The 24270-nt window shown below is 58.2% G+C and overlaps 1 protein-coding gene across 1 annotated transcript; it reads left to right on the forward strand.

Moving 5' to 3' along the window:
• The first annotated feature begins 15649 nt into the window (after positions 1–15649).
• LHX5 (LIM homeobox 5) lies at positions 15650–23668 on the forward strand. The gene is made up of 5 exons (XM_074887124.1): positions 15650–16414; positions 18148–18371; positions 19538–19815; positions 21237–21402; positions 22721–23668. Exons 1-5 carry the CDS (start codon positions 16242–16244, stop codon positions 23086–23088), a joined length of 1209 nt encoding a protein of 402 aa, XP_074743225.1. The 5' UTR covers positions 15650–16241; the 3' UTR covers positions 23089–23668.
• The last annotated feature ends 602 nt before the right edge of the window (positions 23669–24270 follow it).

A 24270-nucleotide genomic window follows, 5' to 3' on the forward strand; every position in this document is an offset into this window, starting at 1 on the left:
ATCTAATTCCTGCTGCAACTAGGTCTAGATTCATCTGGACTGAGAAGTTTGGTGGTGGAGCAAGGCAGCTGAGCATACACCTCCAGAGTTTTAAACTGCAGTTGACTCTCCTCTCTCTGAGGGAATGGTCTAGAGGCAGAGGCACTGGATGGATCTGACCCAGATGTCTTCATCAGCCCTGAGGCTCCTGGCCTGACCTTGTTTTGCAGGTGCTGGGTCTAACGTAAAGGACTTTTGATGTTTGTCTGTCAGGCTGCACCCACACAACACCTCAAGGACAGCATCTGCAGATGCTGACCATGGCAAAGGCCTGACTATTGGGAGAGCCAGAAGAAAAACCTTGCTGGAGTTGGCACACCTCTGCACATCACCTCTGCATTATGAAAGCACCACAACATGAAGAACAGGGACTGGGAAGAAAGTCACACAGCTTTGGCATTCAGTCAGGCTCCACAAGAGAGCCCCAGCTCACCCCCAAGCCACATGGGCCTGCAGCAAAGCAGTCTAGAAGGGATGTGGAAAATCTTCTAATCCAGCTTCCCACTCCACAGCAAGACAGGAATCCAGACTCTAAACAAGGACCATGTCAGGAGAGAAACGGTAGGTCTGGTGACCCAGGAAAGAGTTTGAACCCTGTTTTGGGAGAGCAGACAACTCAGCATATGAATTCCCATTGCTTACCTATCACGGAGACCTGGCAGGTAGTGGCACTTGCTGGGAGAAAAGAGCTTGGGGTAAACACGAGTGTAATCCTCAGGGAAGGAAGATGTAGGTCTTGCCCAGATTTGCTCTGCTATTAGCCCCATGGTGGGCACTTTGTCTTCTTGACTTGAGTAGTACAGATGCCCCCCTGTGACTGCCACTTCTGATAAGCATGACCCCTTGCTGGGAAATCCCCAATGTCACAGCAGAAGCTGTACTGCCACTTCTCTCTGGGGTGCAAGGCTGGTGGGCACCAGCACTGTGGGACACTGGAACACCAGGGGCATGTCCCTTCCCCTGGTAGCTGGTGACTGGATGGGTGAAGGAGGCATGCTCTGCTGCCATGGTGTGTCGCTGGAGGTTAAGGTGTAGGGGAAAGGTCTTGACTGTACAACCAAGCTGGGGCAGGGACAGAGTCCCCTTCCTGCCCCTGATGGGGGGGCCCAGGAGCTGCAGGGGCTGGTAGGGGCAGAGATGCTGCATTCCCCCTGCAGATGCCTGATGATCCCATCCTGACCAGTGCTGCAGGAAGCTGGGGTAGTCCGGGAGCACTGGGTTTGTGTCACTCCGGGAGGACAGTCAGGGGCATGGGGCAGTGAGGAGGCAACTGTGGGCCTGGCAGGGGACACAGGAAGGGCAGGCTGGAGGGGTGCTCAGTCGGGAGCTGTATGCCCAGGGCTGGGTATCTCAGGCCAAGGGACAATGACTGCGGGTCTCTGGGACCCTCAGCAGGGACCAGCCCATGCCAACATACGGCTGGGGAGCACTGCTGGGGAGGAGGTTGGGTGCCCAGGGGCTGCAAGCACTCCTCACCCAGCGCCCGGGCTCACCTATGTGCGCGAACGCATGTTGCACGCAACGCACGCTTGCCAACGACTGCGCATCTGCAGCCATCGCCTCCGTACCCTGATCTGGGGAGGCGGGGGGAGCTGCCCACTGCTGTCTGGGGGTGCGTGCCTTGATGCTGTGCAAGGGGAGCGATGCACCCTCATGCTCCAGCCCCCCGTGTTTGCCTTTCACTTTGCTCACTCTTGCATGACAGCAAAGCCCCCCCCCCCCCCCCTTCCCTGGCAATCCTTGGGGGATATCAAGGGCAAGCAAGAGAAGGGTTACCTGGAGGAAAGGGTTGCTAAGCAACACACCCCCCCCGACCCCCCCCAAGCACCGCAAACCCAAAACTCGTTCCAGGCCTGCAACCAGATTAGCATATTAATGAGGCTGTAATTTCCCCGGAATTGTCTGCACGTCTATGCCCGCTCACAGCACACTGGCCCAGGAGTTTGCTATGCAAATAAACTGGTTTTACAGGCTGTGGCTTAATTAACTCATCAAGTTCATCTTCCTAACAAAAAAGGCAGACTAACTGCAGATTAATGGACCTGTGTTTGCTCTTCTTTCTCTCTCCCTCTCACCGGCTCCCCAAGGCAATACCTCCCTCCAGACCCTTCCATCCCCGGCCACTCCAGCCTCAACGCTGGGTAGATCCTCCATCCTTGCAAGGAGATAAATCCTGGGAAAAGAGATGGGGGGGATCTTAATACTGCTTCCAGCAGAGTCTGGGAGGTTTCCTCATCGACTTCAAGGGGAATAAGATGGATCAGGCCTCAAGGATGGTAATTACGCCTTCAGTTGAAGCTGGCAGGTGACCACTTATGAGAAGGAGGTGGCACATCGTGACACGGTCTCTTTAAAACGGTTGTCTCTGTGCAGATCAGGGGTCGGGGATTTTGGGGAGGGGGATTAAGGCACCGTTTCTAGGTGAGCTCTGGCAATCCTGCTCCATGCCTAACAGTGCAGGGTCAGAGCAGGCAAGAGGGATGTTCTCCCTCCTGGGTTAATTAGAAAGGCCCTTCTTGCCTGCATCCCATGCTCAGCGACATTATGTCTTTTGAAAATGACCCCAAAAAAAGTAAGTATAAGGATTTGCAGAGTCACTGGGGGAAAGTTGACCTGGCCAAAAGTCTGTATTCAACAGCAAATCCCCCGACTGGAGCTTTCTTTGAACATTAACATCATTATGAGTTTATCTCCCTTTCCCTTCCCTGCTTTTTCTGTTTCCCCCTTCCTTTCCTGGGAAGAGAGGGAAGCAGTTTTCTGCAGGACCTGGATAGCTCTTTGCCAGTATTTGGGTACAGATGTCTCCCCACTGCTCACACATCAGTGGGGTTTTGGACGCAAGTGGAGCTGGGCTGAGAGCACCTCAGCCCCGAGGCTGTGTGTAAAGTGACTTCACTTGGAGATGAAATGTCTGAGCATATCTTTTTTCCTTCTTTTTTCTTCCAGTTGTATTGTTAGTTAATTGTAGTTTGACCTCCAGGAAGGTTTTCCACAGCTGGGAAGGTGGCCTAGGATACTGAGTTCAGAGCCTAGGGTGGGAATGATTTGTTTGGCATTCATAGTATGAATTGTGCCAGCCCGACGCACAGACGCCCAAGGAACCAGCCAAAAAGGCAAAGGGAAACTGAGGAACAGAACTGCTGAGAAGTGCCTCAAGTGGCCTCATGGCCATCCAGCTTGGGCCCTTGGCTTCCGACCCATGGAAACCACAGCAGATCTGCTCTCCATCCCCCCATAGCAAGACTACACACAGCCCCACACTCTCAGCCCCCTGGGATGTGCACGATGCAGTCACCCATGGCTTTGTTGTTGGGGTGCGGAAGGGGCTGGGTCCCCAGCCAGCTGAGCTACCAAAGACCACCCTGCTGCTCCACACGCTCAGCTCTGCAACATCGCCTCAGGAAACCTCAACAGAGGTCCACGCCTCCCTTGGAAGAAAGTTTAGGAGCATTCAAATCACTCAGCTGGAAACCACCCCTTTTCCAGCTACAGCCATCTTGGAATGGGCTTAAGTTGAAGCTTTTTTGATAAAGTTGGTTTAGACTGGACAAAGTCCTTGAAAAATCCAACTGTACTCAGAAGCTTTTCTGCATTCACAGGGAAATGGACTGGCTGACCTAAAAGGTCTTTTCCATCTCTAATTTCTGTGGTTGTGTGATTCATCCCTCTTCTTTGAAAGTGTTTCCTACATGAAACGTCTAGTAGAAGGAAAAAAATGATACTAAATAATCTTTTTTCATTTCCTCTCATCATTGTCAGAGATTATGAGAGGTGAGGGATATGTCTGCTGTGACATTAGCCGAGCAATGGAACAGAAAAGGCAAACCAGGATTCAGCTTAGCAGCCAAGAAAGAAGCTATTTGCACAAGGTAGGAATGGAGGAGGCGTGCTGGAGACATCCTTTCCAGGAACGCAATTGTTCCTTACTTCCTCAGATCTTGAGAAAATACTGAGCTGGAGAAAAACAAACATCTTATAAGAACAGAGGAGTGGCCACATCCCAACCAAGGAAAGGACCTCTCTCAGACTGTTGTCCCCAGGAGGGACCAGGAGCCATCATCTGGGGAAGAGCAGCAGAGCGGGGCAAGCATATATCTAACAGTTCCCAGGGATGCTCTTGGGGATCACCAGAGCCAGCTGTGGGTTCAATGATCTTAACATCCTTCAAAGAATTTCTCTCCTATGAGCTTGTCCAGTTTCCTCTTAATCCATTAAGCTCCTGCAGTGAGGAGTTCCACAGATAACTCCTTTCAAGAAGTACAATTTATCTTATATCTTGATTCTATCACCTTCCCCTGAGGATATGAAAGGGGTTTGAGTTTCATGTCGGTCTCCCACTAGCTGTTTCATGTAGGAAATGCTATCAAACAAAAAGCAGACAAAAAACTCCTGAGGTCAGTCAAGACATTCTCCTGAGAATGCAGAAGTGCATCTTTCCATCTTGAAGCAGCCCTGAATGGGGAGGGACTGGGAGTTACCCCGAACAAGGTCACAGGAGAGATCCCTTGGCTTGTAGCCACTGGTCCACTCCTCACCTCCCCACCACTGCTCCCTGCCCCAGTCCCTGAGATGCTCCCCAGGCCCATACAACCACATGAAAGTTGCCCCGTCCCTGCAGGGTCTCTGCCCACCACTGCATCCCTCCACTCGCTGGGTTTCTAAAGCCTCAGCGCTGAGGTTGGCTCTTCTCCCATGGCTATCAGGTGACTTTGGCTCATAGTGTCGCATCAACTCAAGACTGCTTATGAGGGACAAACTGAAGATCATCAAATTATGTCTTTTTTCCTGTTGGATAATACCTTGCAAACCATCCCATTTGCTAATTCTTCCTTTCCCACACACTCAGCAGCAAGCACAGGGTGATGCTGCTGGAAAACAGCCCCTTTCAACTAGTTTCTGCTTTAAAGGTTGAGTGTGAGCTTGGGCACACACTCACACCAGATAATTTCCAGAAAGGCTGGGGAGCCAACGTGTTTCAGGGAGAGCTTGTGCAGACAGCCTGGCACTGTGCTTACACCCGCTGGCATCAGGATGGGAAGGCAATGGGGGGGTGGAGCTGCTGTCCCCAAAATGAAGGGGAAATAGGGGGGGACCGAAGGGACAAACCCTTGTAGAAAGGCAAACTCTGCATCTGATCCCGGGCCATTTATCAGTGAGTTTTTTTCAGTGATTTGGGGATCAGTGGTGGTTTGAATGATAATTATCCATCTTCAGCTGTCACCCAGGAGGTGTTTATTTGAAGAATTTCTGTGACCATAATATAGGACTTTCAGCTCTTTTTATTTCATTGATTTAGTGGATTTTCATTCTCTTTTTTTCTTTCATTTTCTGGGAGCAAGAGAAGTAACATAAACCAAAGCCTTTCTACAACATCACTCCTTCACTGCAAAATGCATTTATACAGATTTTCTTTGTAAACAAAGACTAAACATTTGCTGTATGGTTACAATCAGGGAATAACCCAAAATCTGAACATTTGCCAGATACCATTTAGACCCATAAAAAGTAATGATCCTTTTTCAGATGACATTCCAGGACACTGAATTTTTTCTTTTCTCCTCTGTAGTCACTACTTCAACAGAAAGGGGAAAAACATTTTTCTGGTATGGGAGAAGTGGGAGAAGGGGGAACACCCAAGAGGACCAAGTGGTGGGAATCTGGATCTGAGCCTTGAAATTAAAAATTGCCCTTTTATGATTAATGAGGAGAGTGATAAAACAAGGGAACAAATTTATGGAGGAAGACAGCAACTTCATCACTAGCGATCCCTTAGCCGGCTGCCTTTCGCAGGGGAGGCTGCTGCTTAACCACAAGTCGCGGGGCAGGATGCAGAAATTACCAGGCGAGTCTCTGTGGCTCGCGCTCCGTGGGAGGTCAGACTACATGATCGTCGGGGTCCCTTCTGGCCCTAAAATCTATGAATCTATTGATGCTCTGAGGCTTAAAAAGCAGCAGCTGCTCCTATGCAGCACCTAGTTCTCATAAGCATTTGGAATAATGGATCCATATTGTGCCAATGCATACTAATGTTAATATACATTTGCAGCACACAATGTGATGGCTTTGGAGACACCCAGGTGTCAGATTGAATCAGTGTCAGTGACACACCGTACCAGGACTTCGCGGCAGGTCCCTGTTGGCTTCTCCAGCGGGAAGCTTTCGCTTCTTTGAAATTATTGTGTTTATCCCTTATGTTTCTGGAGGAAAAAAAAAAATAAAGAAATTGTACCAGGCCCACTGCAGGACTGGTGTCCGCAATTTGCAGCAGCCAAAGCCTGGTTTCCACAGGGTTAGAGATGTGGATGTGAGGGAAAACAAAGAAAGATGCTGTATGAGAAGTGACCAAAGAGTTCAGAGGTGCAGCCTTCTGCTCTCTCTGTTAATCTCGTCTCATGCACCAGTGCAAAGAAATTAAGAGCCGGGGCCAGGGTCTGCTCTCAGCTCTGTACATGCAGTCCCTGCTGAAGTCCAGAGAAGTTGCACAAAGCATTTGCGAGCCAAAGACCTGAGCCTGCTTCTGTCAGATTTAATCCCCCCTGGCTTTCAAGTGCAGAATCAGGTTCAGATTCTGCAAAGAGAAAATGGCCTCTTTAATTGCTGCCTTGGGTTGGGATTGTGGGGGGCACAGGAGGAACATGCTCACAGCCCCAGTCCCACTCCCGCTGCACCCACGAGCCACGCGTGTGAGCGTGCATGGGTGTGCCTGTGGACTGCAGCACCCTGGGCTGCGTGCGCAGGGTGTGGGGTGTCAGGGCAAAGTTTACACCCCAGGCTTCACCTGTAAAGTTTGTGAGGGTGTGGATATGTGTGCATACATGTGCAATACCTCTGCATTTATATGTAAGCATACAGATAGCTTGTGTTTTCATAATAAGCAAACCTGCATCAGCCTCACCTCAATTCCCTGCCCAAATTCACTTGCCACACTTACATGAGCCCACATGGGAAGCTGCCCAAAACATCATTTGTTTACAGTAATCCCATCCAGCAGTACACCACCCAGCAAGTCCTCACTTGTTTGAATGGTCATTATTCCCTTAGCTAATTGCCCAGTCAGCCCCAGTGCTGGGGACAAGGAGACTTTGTCACCACCCAGGCGCCGCAAGGGTTAAGGCCATCCCTGCACCCAGGGTGCCTGTCCCCTCACCTGAGGCAAGGCCTGGCCGGGTGGAGGGCTCTTTGGGAGCGCCCTGATCCCACACGCTGGCTCAGGTGAGGAGCCCTTCCAAGGCTGGCCCTGGTCCATCCCCACCTCCTGCTATGAGAAGTCGCTTTCGATGGACATGCTAAATCTATGATCCCCCCGCGCTGGTTTTTCCCCTACTAAAAGAAAAAAAAAAAAAATCAGAAACATTTAAAGAAAAATTAAAAGAAACTGAGAGCTTCCCAAGCCCGCAGGGACTCTGCTCCCCTTTCAACCCTCCACCTCACTTCACTGTACCCTGCTGCCAGCTCTTCTCCCCTGGCTCCTGGGTGCCTTGGGAAGCCCAGGATGGACTGATGGGGACCCCCTTGGCCAGAGCAGGTGAGGCTGCTTTTGTGGTCCTGATCACGGTTATGAGAGGCAAGTTGTGTATTTCTAGTGGAGACAGAGGAGAGGGCAAGGCAGGAGAAAGAAAGCAACGTGGCCATGTGCCCAGGTGACAGTGGCAGTCTAAGCACGCTCATCAGAACCCCACGTTAGGCAGCTGATGAGGTTAGAGAGGTCCCATGCGCGCTCTCCCCCTTCCCTGAGGCGATGGATGTGTTTCCACATCCCTGCCCTGTGTGAGGTGCTTCTGTCCCTGGCTTCTCACCTGGGTTATGAAATGGGCATTGGAGCGATCTAGGCCAAACCCACAGTCCCACTCCTGGCCCCAAGGCAATCGTAGGAAGGGCTCTCTCCTCTGGCCTCCACAGAAAGAAAAACCTCATCTCCTGTATAAAAAGATGGGGCTGAGGGATAGTGTCAGCTCCCACAGAGCCTGGGTACGTCAGAGAAGGCAGGGCCACCGAGATGGGTGTTGCAGGGGGGAATGTGCGTGTGCGAGGGCTGGGTTTTGTGTGTGTGTGTGTTAAGGCTGGCTGGTGTGTGCATGTAACGTGTCCAAGGGGGGTGTTTCGGAGCCGTGGAAGTGTACGGGAAGAGGGTCTGGGTGTGTGCGGGGAAGCGTGTGGGGGGGGTGTGAGTAGGGGGGGCTGTGAGTAGGGGATGTGCACGTACGTGGACACGCATGAAGGAACGGGAGGGAGGTGCAGGTTGGGTGGCGAACGCAGGGGAAGGGGGTGTGCGTGTGTGTGGGTGTGTAACAGGAGAGGACGAGGCAGACAAAGAGCCGTGCAGGAGGGCAGGGGCAGACCCCGGGCCCCTCACCGGGGTGTCGGGGCTGGGGTAGTGGGGCGAGCCCTGTCCGGGATTCCACGCAGGCTGTCCCGGGGAGCAGCCGGCGGTCCGGTTCGCTGCCCCCGGGAGGCGATGAAATGTGTGTGAGTGCAAGGGCAGGAGCGTTTGTGCAAGAGGAGAGGTTGGGACGTGTCCGAGCGTCGCCTCTCCGTGACACTCAGGGTTCGCCACTTCTTTTTCTCGGCCGGCTGGGTCCCCCCGCGGGCGTGGGGCAGAGCCGCGGGGCTTCCCCCCCGCGCTCCCACTTCTCGGAACGGCCAGGCACCCGTTTGGGTTTCGGTTTTAATCTCAGCCGCTGTAAGAGTGAAAAAAAAAAAAAATCGCACTGAGATTCCGCTGGTCCCTACCCCCGCGTCAGGGCCGGTGCCCGGAGCTGGCGATGTCCCCGGGCAGCGCCGCCCGGCCCCGTCGGGATGAAGGAGTTAATGTCTGCGCAGCACTGGGGAGGTGGGGGGCATCCGAGGAGTGTCTGCTAATTATATCGTCGTGTTTGCAAAATTTCCAGTCTTCCTGGCAAAGGCGGCTTTCTGTGGGAGGAGGGAAAGGAACGGGAAAGGAGAGAAAAACAGAGAGAGACAGAGAGATCGGTGTTGAATGTGTGTGAAATGAGAGGGGAAAACGAGAAATAGAGCAGCAAGGGGGGGGAAGGGAAAGAGAGAGGGGGGAAAGAGAGAGGGGAGGGAAAGAGAAGGAGGAAAGAAAGAGAGGCAAGAAATAGAGAAAAGAAAGAGCTAAAAGACATACACAGAGAGAAAGGAGAGCAAGAAATAGAGATACGAAAGAAAGAGAAGAGAGAGAGGCGAGTGCAAGAAAGAAAGAAAAAAGACGAGAGAGGGGGGGAGAGAGTGGGAGAGCGAGAGAGAAGGCGCGAGGAGAAGAAAGAGAAAGAGAGTGAAAGAGAGCATGAGCGAGAAAGAATCGAGAGAGAAAAAAAGAAAATAAGAAAAACGGAAAAAAAGAAAATGAGAAAAACGGAAGAAAGAAAATGAGAAAAACAGTAAAAAACAACAAAATAAAAAGAAAGAAAAAAACGGGGGAACAAAACCAGAAGGGAAAAAAATAAATAAAAGAGATAAACGGTGGTTAAAACAAAAAAAAAAAAAAAAGGAAGAAAAACAGAGAGGGGAAGAGCGAGCGAGAGAGACCGAACGAAGTGAAGAAGGAGGGGAAGGGCGGAGGGGCGCAGCCGTGCCCCGGTGTCCCGGTGCCCGCGGGGCCGCGCGGTTCAGCACCCTGGAGAGCGCCGCGCCACCGGCCGGGCGCGACACGGCGGGGGGACACGGGGGGACACGGGGGACACGGGGGGACACGGGGGGGGGGGCACCGCGCTGCCAGGGACAGGCAGGGCTCGGGCGAGGCCCGGCGGGACCCGGGCTCCCCCATCCCGGGGCTCAGCCTGGTGTCGGACCCGTCCCGGAGCAGGGCTCCGCGCCCACCCGCGACGTGGGAGGGAGAGAGCAGCGGCCCTGCTCTGCCTTCTGCCGCCACCAGCCCCGGCCAACCGCCCTCCCCGCCCAGCTGCCCCCCCTCCGCCCCCTGCCGCCCTTACTGCCCCCCTTAGCTCCACGGCACGCGTGGCTTTGGGGCGCTCCCAGCCCACCCCTCTGTGTGTGTCCCCCCCCCCCCCCCAGTCGCCCCACGGTGCCCATTAGCAGGAAGGTGGGAGCGCTGTAACCCGACTCCCTCATCCCGCCCGCAGGTGCGGACCATGTGCTCTCCCCTTCCCTATTCCCCCAGAAAATCCAAGGGAGGGGGAAGGAGCCAGGGGGACACAGCCCTGCGGGGACACCCAACGCCCCGCCACCTTTGAGGGTCCCGTGTGCGGGGGGCACCCGGGGGTAGAACCCCTGCCAGCGCCCGGCTCAGCTCCGACCCCCGACGGGAGCACCGGGGGGAGATCCCTTCCCCTCTCTGGCTTGCAAACAGCACCACACCCCCCAGCTTCAGCCCTGCCCCCCCACATCCCCCCCCCCCCCCCCGGTGTCGTCCCCCCCCCCGCTCCGGGGGCTTCTGCCCCGCCAGGGCGGGCTCCCCACGCACCGGCTCGCTCAGTCCCGCCGCTGCTATGCGGAGCTCCGCGGTTGCCGCCGGCTTTTCTCATGCAGATTCCCTCTTTCACACCTCCCAAACAAAGGCAAACGGGGGCATCGCCTCGCCGTGTCAACACACACGCTCATTAGCGGGAAGGCGGTGGGGGGGGAGCGGGTGGGAAAAGCTCGAGCAGCCCCTCCGGGGGGGCGGTCGCATCGACGGGAGGTTGTAACGGGCCGGGGATCACCCGAGGAAATTTGGAGCGAGGTCTTCACCGCATCCCCCTCAAGTCACTTAAGTTTCCGAGGCTCTGGGTTTGGCTGTCTCCGGTTCGTTTATTGCAACACATGCTGCTCAGAGCCAGGCTTTGCCCACCCGCGATTCGGCATCGCGGGGAGCGGCAGCCCCGGGGGTCCGGGCCGGCTCCGCGCAGAGCGGGGACCCCAGCCCGGGGAGGGAGAGCCGGGGGCGGGTTAGCCCCGGGGAACCGTCGGGGCGATGGGAACGGGGCTAGGAGGAGCGGGAGGGGGGGGCAATTAAAGCTTCGCCAATTACCGCCGCCCACGGAAAAAAAAAAAAAAAAAAAGAAACCGATTAAAACGGCTGTGGGGAGAGCGGGGGGAGCGGTCGGGGAAGCGCAGGGAAATCACGGCCGGGGAAAGGGCGCGGGGAGGTGGGAGAAGCAGCGGCACCTCGGTCGTCGCTGGTTGCCCCAAAACCGGGAGCGAGGAGCTCCAGGGCCCGGCAGCCCGGGGCCGCTCCGCCGCCGTACCGGGGGAACCGGGGCCACCGGGGCCGCTCCCTCCCACCGACGGGCCGCCGAGCCCCGCCGCCGCCGGCCGGCACCCGCCTCGCTGCCCCTCGCCGGATTGTTTTCTGTTTTCATTTTGGTTTGGTTCGTTAATTTTTTTTTCCTTCCTTTTTTTTTTGATGGTTTGGTTTGGTTTGCTTTGTTTTTTTCCTTTTAAACCGCCTCGACCGAGCCCGCGGCCGTTCCGCCTCTCCCGGGGCTGGCGCCGGCATCGCCCTTCGTTTTGTGCCGCTTCTTCCTCCGAAACGCCGGGCTGGAGCTCGGAGGGAAGGAATCAATAAATTCGTTAAAAATAAAAAAAGAAGGCTAAACAAAAATAAAAATCCCCCGGTTCTTCGTTTGCATTTGGGCCGCGATGGGGTTGGGGGGTTTTGTTTGTTTGTTTTCTTTTTCAATCCATCCCCGCCCCCCCGCTGTTTACAGAAACACCCGCGGGGGGCAAAGAGCCACCCCGGGCCGGGCCGGGGCATCCCCTCTCCCCAACACCGGGGGGGGACGGACGACGACACGAGGACCACGGCCCTTCCTCAGGGCCCCCTTTCCAGGAGGGGGGCTAAAGAGAAGGAATGGTGGGTTTGGGGGGGTCCGGGTGGCACCGTGGGGGCTGCGTGGGGCTCCGCGGCGCTTTGTGCGCGGGGCGGGGGTGCCGCATTGTTTGCTGGCGGTGTGAACACGCACCTCGCCCCCCCCCCAATACGGAAATTTCCATGTCCCAGCTGCCTTCCCCTTTTAACCTTGGTATTAATTTAGGACGGATCTTTTTAAACGGCCCTGTAATGCATTCAGACGCTGCTGGAGGTTTATCTTTTTTTTTTTTTTTTTTTTTTTTTTGTACCGTGGGTTATATTTACACCCAAAACAAAATAATTACACTTTTGTTGGAGAGAGAAAGCTGGTGATTAGACTGTGGCTCTTTGCAGCAAACCCTTTCTCAGTGGTACACCAGGACAATTTTTCACGGCTGGGTGAAATCAGACGCGGGAGGTAATGAATCCTGTGAGCTATTTAAATTTACAATTTGTAACGCAGTCACTCAGAAACGCCTATGGCCCGGCGAGGAGATGCTTGCTGGGTTTGTTTAATGTTAAATCCTGCACCGTCCCCCCTCTTACCAGAGGAAAGGAGGGGAGCGCGGGGAGGAGACGCCTCGCCCGCCCCCAAACGCGCTCCCGCCGGCAGCAGCCCCGCGGAGGAGCGCGGAGCGGTGCGGAACCGCCGCCTCCCACCGCGCCCAGGCTCGGCTTCCCCGGGCCGGGCAGAGCCGCGGAGCCCGGCCCCGCTCCGCGCTCCTCCGCGCCTCTCCGCGCTCCCCGGCCTGACCGCCGCCTACAACCAAAAAGAGTTGGAAATATCAACAAAGTCGTCGGCGGAGCATCCTAACAGATAGATAATTAATTACAAAACACAGGGGGAATATGCAAACCGCGTATTACAAATTCTACAGGGCTTAACTGATTGGAAACAGATTATTATCTTGTTTGTCTTTTGTCTGTTTCACTTATCCCTCTGCCGTCTGTTGTGTTGTAAGTTGATACACTTTATTCTTGAAAGGGGATTTTTTTTTTATATAGTAAATTCCATCAACATCTTGTATAAGCGACGCTGCTTCTCCATGCATTACCCTGTTAAAACACAATAGGTTTATTAGTTACATATAGGCGGATATTATGGGGCCTGAATTACCATCTGTTACCATAGGGGAATGTGGCTGATGGGGCGGGCTGGGGGGGTGTTTGCTTGGGGTTTTGTTGTTTGTGTTTTTTCTTTTTTTCCCCCTCCCCTTCCCCTTGGCTTTATTTATTCTTTTACTTTCAAACGAAAAAGGGAGCCGAGCCCGGCAGCGGGGAGCGGGACCCCCCGGCATCGCCTCCCCGCCGGGGCCAGCGGGGGGGCCCCGGCCGCGGGTACCGGCACCGCGGCGGGGGCAGCGGCCCGGCGGGGTGGGGAGGCACCGGCCGGCCGGTACCGAGGGCCACGGGGGTGTGCGAGGCCGCGGGAGAGGAGTGCGTGGGCACAAGCAAACGCGTGAGTGCGTGATTATCCACGCGAACCAGACCGTCATCCGTACGAGCCCGTTACGGCGTGGGACCGGCGCCGGCAGCCGCGAGCCGCCACCCGCGGCCGCGTTTCTCCGTGGGAAGTAAAAGCGTTCGGCGTCCGCCAGCGGGGCTCCACCGGCGGGACCGGAGCGCCGCGGGGCACACGGACACGCGTGTGCAGATGTTGGAGGAGACGCCGTGGCTGCGCACACACGACCCTCCCGGCCGGCACCGCTCGGGACGGACCTCAGCCGCGCCGCCTTTCCCCTCGGCCGGGGCCCGTGGGGGCGGCCCGGCCTGTCCCGGGCCCCCCGCGCCCTGTCCCCGCCGCCGTCCTTCCCCCGGGCCCTTCCCCGAAATGTCGCCCCCGCCCCGAGCAGAGCTCCCCGGGATCGGCCGCCGGGCTGGGCCCCGCTCCGCGGCTCCAAGATTCCCCGTAAAGCCACCGGAGGCCCCGGCAAACTTGGGCAGAGCCACGGCGGGAGCCGGCGGGCCGGTCCCTCTTCCTCTTTCTTCCTTTGCCTTCGCCTTTCTTGCCCGTTTCTTCCCTTTTAAATTTACTGCCTTTTTTATTTCTCTCCTCTCTTCCCTTTCTTTTTTCTTTCTGTCTTTGTTTTCTTTCTTTTCTCTCCTTTTTCGTGCTCGCTCGCTCTGGCGCTTTTTTTTCACGCTTTCTTTTTCGTTTCCTTTTTTTTTTTTCCCATTCTCGCCGTTATTTCTTTCTTTTTATTTCTTTTCTCCGTTGCCTTTTCCTCTTCCCTTTTTTCCCGCTTCATTTTTCCGTCTTCTTTCTTGCCTTCTTTGTTTTTATTTATTTTTTTCGTTCATTTATTCCTTCTTTCTTTCCTTCTTTTTCCTTCACTTATTTTCTCTTCGGTTTTATTTCGTTTTTCCGTCTGTCTCTCCTTCTTTCCTTCCTTTTTTTCGTTTCCACTAATTTATTTTTCTCCACTCTCTCCCTTTCTCTCTCTTTTCCTTTCTTCTCTGTCTCTTTTTTCTGGGCACGTTTTTTCTCTTTCTTTCTGTGCTTTTTCTCTCTCTATTTCCCTTTTCTTTCTCTCTTTTTTTTTCCTAGTCTCTTCTCCCTGTATTTTCTTATTTCGATTTTAGCTCTTTCCACAAACACCCCTACCCAACGGCACACACAAAACCTCCTTCGCTTCCCCGCCGACGCTCTGGTGCCGCGGCGGGTTTGTTCGGGTTTTGTTTGGGGGGGTTTTTTTGCGCTATCGGGAGCGTTTCCGCGCTCCGGTGCGGGGCCGGCGGCGGAATGCTCCGCGGCTGCCGGGCCGGAGCGGGCTTTGCCCGACCCCTTCTCCCCCGGAGCGGGGAAAAAGAATAAAAAAAAAAAAAATAAAGAAATTCTAAATTTAGAGATTTTGGCTGGAGAAACGAAAGGGGGAAGGGGAGGGAAGGGCCGGCCTTCACCAGCCCGGCCGCCTTCCTCCTCCTCCGCGCGCGGCCGAACCCCACGGCCGCCTCGTCCCCTCCACAAATCGCGGGGAAACGGAGGGAGAGGCGGCGGGGCCGCTCCACACCCCGACCCCTCCTCTCCGGCCGGCAGCTCCGGGCTGGGGCAGCGGCCCCCCCCGGCCCCAGACAGAGTATCCCCCCCCCGTTGCCCCCCCGTAACCCCCAAGCGCCGGGTCCGGTCCCGCACGGCCAGCCGGCGATTTACAGCTCCGCCGCACCTGGAAATAGAGAGAAAAAACAGTGTCCGAGGGGGCAGCGCCTGCCGCCCCCCCCGGGCCGCCCCCTGGCCCCTTTCTCCCCCTTCGAGGGTTGCCGGCGAGATACGCGGAGCGCGGAAGGGGCGGGAAGGCGGCCGGCCCGTGGGACAAAGGCCGGGGGGGGCCGGGGGGGGCCGCATACCTCCGCGCAGCGCGCTGCCGGGGGAACTTTTCATCCCGCCACGCTGCGCGGAGGAGCCGGCCCTCCCCGCGTCCCCGGCCCCCTCCCCTTCCCCGCCCCCCCCTCAAATCCTCCCCCCCCCTTCCCGCTTGTTGCTCCTCCAGACAAAAGCATCTCTCCCCTTCGTGCAAATAAAAACCCCAAACCAACCCCAAAACCAGGTGATACTCTTCCCCAGCCCAACTCGGGACCCCCCAAACCCCTCCCCGAGCATCCCTTTAAAAGAAATAAATTAAACTAAAAGGAGAATCGGTGGGAAACCAGTTTTTTTGCAGCGTGTCCCCCCCCCGGCCCCCCAGCCAGGTGCATACTCACTTCGCGGCACAGGTACAAGCCACCCTCAACAATAGAGGCGCGTTGTTTTTTTCCCTCTGTGCCAAGCACAAGGCTGGAGCCAATTTAGATATGCTATAAATTAAGAGGTTGCCATGGTTACCGCCCTCCCATTGGCCGCAGCCGGGGCGACGCGGGCCGCTACGTCACCAAATCTGAATAAGGATGCGCGAATTACTAAGGCGGGGGACAAAGCTGGCGATGGGGACAGCATGAGAGTGGCGGCGCGGCGGCGGCGGAGCACAGCGAGGCACCGGGGCTGCCGGCTGCAGGGGGGGGGTTCATGCACCCCTCCCGCCGCGCCCGCTGCCGCAGAGCCCGCCAGCAGCGCGGCCGCCGCTCCGCCGGCTCCCGGGGCGCTCCGGAGGGACCGGGGGCGGGATTTGGGGGTGGTTTTCTTTTTCATTATTATTATTATTATTATTATTTCTCGGGGGTGGTTTGGCTTTTTTTATTTTTTTTGGGGCATCGTTTTTTCCCTCCCGCCGCCGAGGCTCCGGAGAGAAGAGGGGAAAGAACTTGACAGCCGCTCCGCTCCCCTGCCCTGAATTTTTCGTTATTCCCTCTTCTATTATTTTTTAAATTTTTATTTTATTTTATTATTATTAATTTTTTCCTGCATTTTTGAGCCGCCGCCGTGTGCCGCCGCGGGGCTGACTTCTCGTTCGCGCGTCTCCATCGCCCGGCGGAGGTTATGATGGTGCATTGTGCGGGCTGCGAGAGGCCGATTTTGGACCGGTTCCTGCTGAACGTCTTGGACAGGGCTTGGCACATCAAATGCGTCCAGTGCTGCGAGTGCAAGTGCAACCTGACCGAGAAATGCTTCTCCAGGGAAGGCAAACTCTACTGCAAAAATGACTTTTTCAGGTGAGGGTCCCCCCCACCCCGCCAACCCACCAGAGGGTGCGGAGCTTCACACCGCGCCCGGCCCCCCGGTGCCTCCCTGGGGTCTCCCCCGGAGCTTGGGGGGCTCCCCTCTTCCCCGCTCATCGCTCTCCGCCGGGCTCCGCACCGAGCCTGCCCCACAGCTCCGGCGGGGAAGCAGCCCCCCCGGGCCGGGGGGAGCCCCAGAAGTGGGGGGGCTCGGCGGCTGCGCTACGGCCGCTGCTGCAGCCTGAGGTGGAGGCGGCGAGGCTGTGCCCCCCGCTCCCGTCTCCCCATGACCTTGCTTCCACCAGCACCGGGCCCCGCTCCGCCGGTACCGCCGCCCGCCCCGTCGCGGCAGGCCCCGGTGGGCATCGCGGTGGCAGCCGTGTGTCTCCCGCCCCGGGGCCCGGCCTGGCGCTCCTCGCCCCCCTCCTGGGACCGCAGGCCCCGGTGAAGTCGGTGGCCAAAACCTCCCCCCCCGCCCCCCTTCCCCACCTCCCCCGGCGGGGCCCCGCGCTCCGCCGCTCCTTAAACGCCCCTAATGACTGCGATAAGGTGCCGATGAGGAAATTAGGGGCCGGGATGGGAAGGGGGGGCGATGACTTATGACTCCTAATGCTCTCACTACATCAACGTCACGGGGAGCAGCGAGGGAGGCAGAAGTTGTTGCCGCGACCGGAGGAAAAAAAGGGGGGGACCCTGCGTGGACACCCCGGGGCCTGGCAGCCCCCGGCTCCCCCGGGGACCCGGCCGCGGCAGCCCCCGCTCCCGGGGTTTGGGCACATTTTTTTGTGCGTGGTTTTTGTTTTGTTTGTTTGGGGGTTTGAGGGGTTTGGGGGGTTTGTTTTGTTTTTTGGTTTGAGGGTTTGGTTTTTTTTTTTTTTGGTTGGTTTTCGGGGTTTTTTTGTTTTGCTTTTTGTTGGGTTCTTTTTGTTTTGTTTTGTTTTTTCCTTGAGGACATCGTTCCCAGCCTATTCGGATTCCCTGGCATTTTTTTATTTTTATTTTTTTTTAAAAAAAGGCATCTCCTGGGGGAAGAAAAACCGCTCTGCCTCCAACGAAAGGAAAGAAAATCGGCGATTTCCAAAGCGCTGCTCCCGACCAGGAAAAATCCCCCCCGGGAGAGCGGGACGGTGCCGGCGCCGGGCTGGGGACCCCGGGATGCTTCGGGGAGCGGCGCCCGCTGTTGTGCTGGGTGCCCGGTGCCCCCTGCACCCGCCGCTCCCTTTTTCCGTCGCTCTGGCCGTCATTAGCCCAGTTTTCTCTCCGGGATTTTCAGGCCAGCGTCGGGTGGAGCCGAGCCCCCCGTTTCCCGGCCCGGGAGGCACCGGCTGAAACGAAATAACCCCCCCCACGGCAACGCGGAGCGCGGAGGGGATCCCCCGCCGCCCTCCGCTCCCCTCTGGCCCTCCTGGGGTCAAATCGGGGCGAGGATGCTCGTGTGTGTGTGTCCCCGGGTGGGGACACCCCAAACCCGAGCTCTCTCCGCAGCCCACCCTGCGCCTGCGAGCGGAGCTGCGCGGAGCTGAAGGCTCTTCTGCTCCTCCTCCTCCTCACCCCAAAGGGGCAGGGGGTACCAATCGCCTGCTCCCCCAAATCCCCCAGCGGGACATGCTGGAGGATCGGGCTCCCGCGGTGGGGTTTGAGGAGGGAGGGATCGGTACAAACGGGGCCCCCCCCCGCAGCCCATCGCCGCCGGGGCTCCCAGCTCTCGCTTTTCTCCCCCTCTCCAGGAGGTTTGGTACCAAATGCGCCGGCTGCTCCCAAGGCATCTCCCCCAGCGACCTCGTCCGGAAAGCCCGGAATAAAGTCTTTCACCTGAACTGTTTCACCTGCATGGTCTGCAACAAGCAGCTCTCCACGGGCGAGGAACTCTATATCATAGACGAAAACAAATTTGTTTGCAAAGAGGATTATTTGAACTCTCCCAGTTTGAAGGAAGGCAGCCTCAACTCAGGTACGAGCGGCTCAGCCCGCCGCACCGCCCGGGGACGCATCCCTGCCGCTCGTACCGGCAGGAGCAGGCAGCTGCCGTGGTGCTGCCGGTACCTCCCGCCGGGCCGGGAAGGAGGTTTGGTTTTGTGGGGTGAGGGGCTGCACCCCGCAGCCAGCCCGGCCCCCCGTTAATCCGCGGGGAGAGGGAGGGATTTGGGGTGAAAGCCTTCAAGCCGGGCGGAAGCCTCTGTGACCCCCCCCCCCCACGCGGGACGTGGACACCCGTGGGACGAGCGGTGGCGGAGGTGCAGCCCCGCAGCATCGCTCCCCGCCCCCCCGGCTCCTGCCCCATGCACAGCCCCTACGGCAGCGGGGATGCGGGGCGGTGGGGAACCAGGACCCCCCCCCCGAGCCTGGCCTGGGAGCCCCCCACGGCCCGGAGCCCCCTCCCTGCGAGTGTGCCCGGTCCCCCCGCGCCGCGGGCCTGATCCTTCGCCTCCTTTCACCCAGAGGCAAAGCTCCCATTTGACTTCCTTGGAAGCTGTCTCTGCGTCAGGACAGCAGGATCAGGCCCACTCCTGCTGTCCCAGCCATGCCAGGCGCCTGTGCTCACCCCCTTCCGTGGGCTCTCTCTCCGTCCAGCACCCGGGGCCGGATCCTGCCACGCCAGTCAGTGGGGCCGCTGCTGTGAGCGAGGCGAGTAGAGCTTGGCCTTGGGGGGGGGTGCTGGCATCAGGGTCCCGGGGGGATGTTGGGGTGGCTGGGGGGGGTGAGCCAGGCTCAAGGCAGTGACTGGAGACCCCCCCAAACCCTGTCAGGGACCGGTTGCATTTTTTCCCAGCGGTGCCTCCCACTTCCCGGTGTGAAAAACGCAGCGGGGGGAGAGCGGGAGCACCGAGAGCTGCGGTGGGCCTGGGGGATCGCCCCCTCCCCAGCTCCCCCCGGCCGGCACCACACGGTGTGCAGGGCCGGATCGGGCAGCGCTTGCCTGGAGCTCTGCGTGATGTTGGGGGTACGATGCTTTAGGGGTACCAGGGGGGCAGAGGCGATCTGCACCCCTTGCTGCTCTCCTGCACCCCCCAAGCCCTCTCCTGGAAAGCGGGTGGGCCAGGGAGAGCAGAGGACAGGGGGGCTGATCTCTCCCCTAAGTCATCCACCCCCCCTTTCCTCTCTGGGTCTCCTTTACAGTGTCCTCATGTACAGACAGGAGTTTGTCCCCGGATCTCCAGGACCCCATGCAGGACGACACCAAGGAGACGGACAACTCGACCTCCTCGGACAAGGAGACCACCAACAACGAGAACGAGGAGCAAAACTCGGGCACCAAGCGGAGGGGGCCCCGCACCACCATTAAAGCCAAGCAGCTGGAGACCCTCAAAGCTGCCTTCGCCGCCACCCCCAAACCCACCCGCCACATCCGAGAGCAGCTGGCCCAGGAGACCGGCCTCAACATGAGAGTCATCCAGGTAGGACCACTGCCCAGGCTCGCCCCCCTGCCCCGCCACAGCCCTCCCCACCCGCCAGCGTGATGTCATGGGGCTGGCCAGTGACGTCATTCCCACCACAGACCGAGGTTCCGGTGACATCAGAGCTTCATGGGGCGATTTTCTCTGGCAGAGAGAAGAGACGGGGAAAGGACCTGCATGGGGAGGGAAGGAGAAGGGGTGCTGGCGGGTGCCCAGAGAGTTCAAGGCCGTGACGGTCTCCCCCAGGTGCTGGGAAGGAATTGGGACGCTGGGGCTACTCCCACGAACTGGGAAAATGGGGACAGGCATCCGTCCCCCGCCAGCGTCACCCCAGGCCTAGCCTTGCACCCACCCCACGCTCCCGTGGGTTAGCGGGGATCCCCCACCCTGCGCTTTAATACACCGACCCCACGGCAAGAGATGAAAACCAGCCCCAAAACATGAGCTGGCCAGGCTCTGCTGCCTCACCGGCTTGGCTTCCCCCGGGAACGAGCAGGATCCCCCGGCGTGCCCGGGAGATGGATGCTCCGGCCTTGTGAAAGCAAGGAGAAGCCATTGCTCTCTGCAGGCAGCCCAGCACTTTCTTACCGCACTGCCCCCGTGAAGAAAATCCCCGTGGAAATGTAGGAATTAATGGGCTTTAATAGAGGCATTAATAGGGAAGGACTCTCCGGCTTTGCCGGTAGCGGAGCTGCGAGTCCCGGCTCCTGGCAGAAGGGAGCAGGAGAAGTCCCCGGAGGAGTGTGATGTGCTCGTTGCCCTGAGCTGCCCCGCCCCCGGGGGACACGAGGTGTGGGGGGGGGGGGGGGAAGAGTAGGGCAATAATCCAGACACCCCACCAGGCCGGGGGAAAGGCGTGAGTGGGCTGAGGCCGTGCGGTTCGGGTGAGGCGATGCCCCGTAGAGAGGCGGCTGCGTCTTCCCCTCCCCCTTTATCTCCATCCTCACCGGCCGGCTTTTCCTCTCACTCCCTGCCGCCGCAGGTGCTCATCTCCCTGCTCTCCGCTTTCCGCCTACTTCTGCCACAATCCGGAATCCCTGCCACCCTTTTCCTTCCCTTTTTTCCTCCCTTCTTTCCCCCCCATAAAGGAAAATTCTTCCCATAGCCTCTGGCTGCTCTCCCCCTTGTAGGGACAGACGGGCTGAGGATGTGCACGGGGCGATGCAGCCAAGGGGCCAGGATTTTAATAATTAATAATTAATTCGTGTGTGTGTGTGTCCCTGCCCCTCTATCCAGTTTTGGGGGCTACTGGCAGCAGGAGCAGAGGGGTGTCATTAAAAACCACCCAGAGCTGGGAAAACCCATCCCCTCCCAGGCGGGCGCAAGATTTCCATCCCTTTCCCCGGCCAAACTTGGGGGGTGTGTGTGGGGTATCCCCGACCCGGAGTGTACCCCATCGGCTGACGCCGGCCCCGCCGCAGGTCTGGTTCCAGAACCGTCGGTCCAAGGAGCGGCGGATGAAGCAGCTGAGCGCGCTGGGCGCCCGCCGGCACGCCTTCTTCCGCAGCCCGCGCAGGATGCGGCCCCTCGGCGGCCGCCTCGACGAGTCCGAGATGCTCGGCTCGACGCCCTACACGTACTACGGAGGTGAGGGACCTTCCGCGGGGGCCCCCTGCCCCGTGTCGTGTGTGTCGTCCCCCCCACCCCCCCGCGCCTTCCCTCCTTCAACCCCTTTCCCTTTGTTGACCCCCCTCTCCCCGCGCCGTCCTGCTTCTCCCCCGGTGTTTTTTCCTTTCCCCCGCCGCCCCCCCGTTCCCTGTCCCCCTCCGCGGGGACCGAAGCCGCCCGGGCCCCGAGGGGACGGGGACGCGCCGGCCGCAGCGTCCCGGCCCGCCCCACGCACGCCAAAGGCATCTGTGCGCGCCCGTCCACGCGTGTGCGCTCCCACGGCCGCGCAACGCACGCACCAGCGCGCAGATGTGCCTCCCCGCGCACCCCCTCACCCCCTTGCACACGCACACCGCCGCAGGCACACACGGACACGCACACGCGGACACGTCCACGCACACCCACGGACCGCCCCCCCCCCACGGCCGGGCATTGTGGCGGCGGCGGCCCCTCCCCCGCGAACAAAGCCCCAGCTGCGGGGCTTTTGTGCCCCTTTCAGGCCGCATTTGTTCCAATTACCTCCGGGCCCGCAGCATATGGAAGGTCACTGCCGCCGGCCGGCCCCCCCGCCGCCCCGACGGGACGGGATGGGCGCAGCGGGGCGGCCCCGCCGCCTCCCCTCTCCCCCCGCTCAGTGCAGAGCCCCCCTCCGGCTGCGTTTTCAAAGCCTGCCCCCCGACAAGGGGCTTTCCAGGCACCCTTTGCTGCCCTGGAGTTACTTTCTCCAGCCCTTCCAAGCTGCTAAATATGTACATAATTTCTCCAATATATATATATTTTACCATTTTATATATATATATTCTTCATTTTTTCCCCCCATTCCCTTCACATATATTTTCCCCCATTCCCTTTACATATATTTTTCCCTCCTCCCTTTATATATATTTTTTCCCTCCTCCCTTTATACATGCATATTTCCCCCATTCCCTTTACATATATATTTTTTAAAATTTTTTTTTTCCCCATTACCTAAGCATTAAATTGAGTCCATCCTGCCTCCCCAGCCACCCCAGCCCCGGACTCCTTTCCCTTCGGCATCCCCCCCCACCCCTCCAGGCCAGGTAGGGAGCAGGTGACGAGCGCTGCAGCCCTTAGGACAGACTTTTTTTCTCCCTCTGGGCTCAAATCTGCAGCCGGTGCTTCAGGTTCCGCACCCCAGGAGCCAGCAGAGGATTTTGGAGGGGGCAGCCACGCTGCTCTAGGGGGGAGGCCAGGGCTGGCTATGGGGCACGGTGGGATTTTGGAAAGTTTTTGGCCCTGGGGGACCAGCTGCATCCTTTTCTCCCCCCTCCCTCAGATTACCAAGGTGACTACTACGGACCGGGAGGCAACTATGACTTTTTCCCCCACGGGCCGCCCTCCCAAGCCCAGTCCCCGGCCGACTCCAGCTACCTTCAGAACTCAGGACCCGGCTCCACACCCCTGGGACCCTTGGAGCCCCCCCTAAGCGGACACCACTCCTCAGAAAACCAAAGGTACACGGATATGATCTCGCACCCCGACACCCCCAGCCCTGAGCCGGGGATGACCGGTTCGCTGCACCCCATCCCGGGGGAGGTCTTCAGTGGGGGGCCCAGCCCCCCCTTCTCCATGTCCAGCAATAGCGGCTACAGCGGGGCTCTCTCGCACCCCAACCCGGAGCTCAGCGAGGCGGCGGTGTGGTAGGCCTGGCGCGGGCACGCGTGCGCCTGTGGAGGGGGAAAACACCCCCACGTTCCCCCAGCCCACGCGTGTCCCCCCCCTTGCCCCGGACCAGGTCACTATCACCGGATAAAGACCCCCCCTCCGATGCCAAAACGCATCCCTGCGTGTCCCGTGCCCCCCCCGCCCTCCGCATCACTGCAGAAACACACACAGACACACACACACCCCAGGGACCTTGGGGCCACCCCGCTACCTCCCCCTCCCGGCACCTTCCCCCCAGCACTGGGGGGGGAGGGGGGGGCAATAAATGGTGACCAGCCCCGAAGAATCCCCCCCACCGCCGGCGTCGGGACCACCACCGCCTCTCGGACCAAAGCTGAACTCGCCTGGACACAGGTCCCACCGCCCCGGTGGCACCTGGGGAGTGGGGGCTGGGGCAGGGCTCCCCCCTCCCCTCTGCTAATTAGCATCCTTTTTAATTATCCCCTACCACATCATGGGGGGGAGGAATGGGGAATAGCAGGAATAACCCCCCCCGGCCCCTCCCCTGCCCTTGGTTTTTGTTGTTCCCATTTTATCCCCAAGGAGAAGGTGGGTTTGGACCCGGTTTTTGGTGATGGGTAGCGGGGGCGGAGAGGGGGGGTGAGGGGGCCGGGCCCAGGGCTACCCCAGTGACTGGCTGAGATCGGGCTCCCACGCGGCGGAAAAGACACTAGAAAGAGGCAGAAACGGGAAAAATATGACAAAAAAACCACCCCACAATAAACAAACAAACCAACCCAGAACAAAACCGACCCAACAACCACAACAGCAGAAATTAAACCCGAGCCTCGACGCCGAGTCCCACCCCAACATTTCCCGGAGGCTCCGCCAATTTAAGGATGTATTATAGTTTTTGCTTCTAGTTTCTTTATTTTGTATAAAGGAGAAACAAATAAAGTATGTTTTTGTGTTTACTGATTATTTATTGTACTTTAGTCATCGGAGGCTCCGAATTTTTCTATTTTGAAGGCAGGGAGGGGGTGATGCCAGGGAGGGGGCAAGAGGCCGGGGGGGGGGGGGGGGGGGAGGGAAAGGAAGGAGAATGGAAAAGGAAAGAAAAAAGTTGTTTTCTGAAAGCGTCGTGGGTTTCCTGTCCCCGCTGCCTCTTGCGGAGGCTGTTAGTGTGAATGGCTCTTGTTGTTCAATGTGAATAAAAAACCT

Source organism: Strix uralensis, chromosome 17, assembly GCF_047716275.1.
Source record: "Strix uralensis isolate ZFMK-TIS-50842 chromosome 17, bStrUra1, whole genome shotgun sequence".
NCBI lineage: Eukaryota > Metazoa > Chordata > Aves > Strigiformes > Strigidae > Strix > Strix uralensis.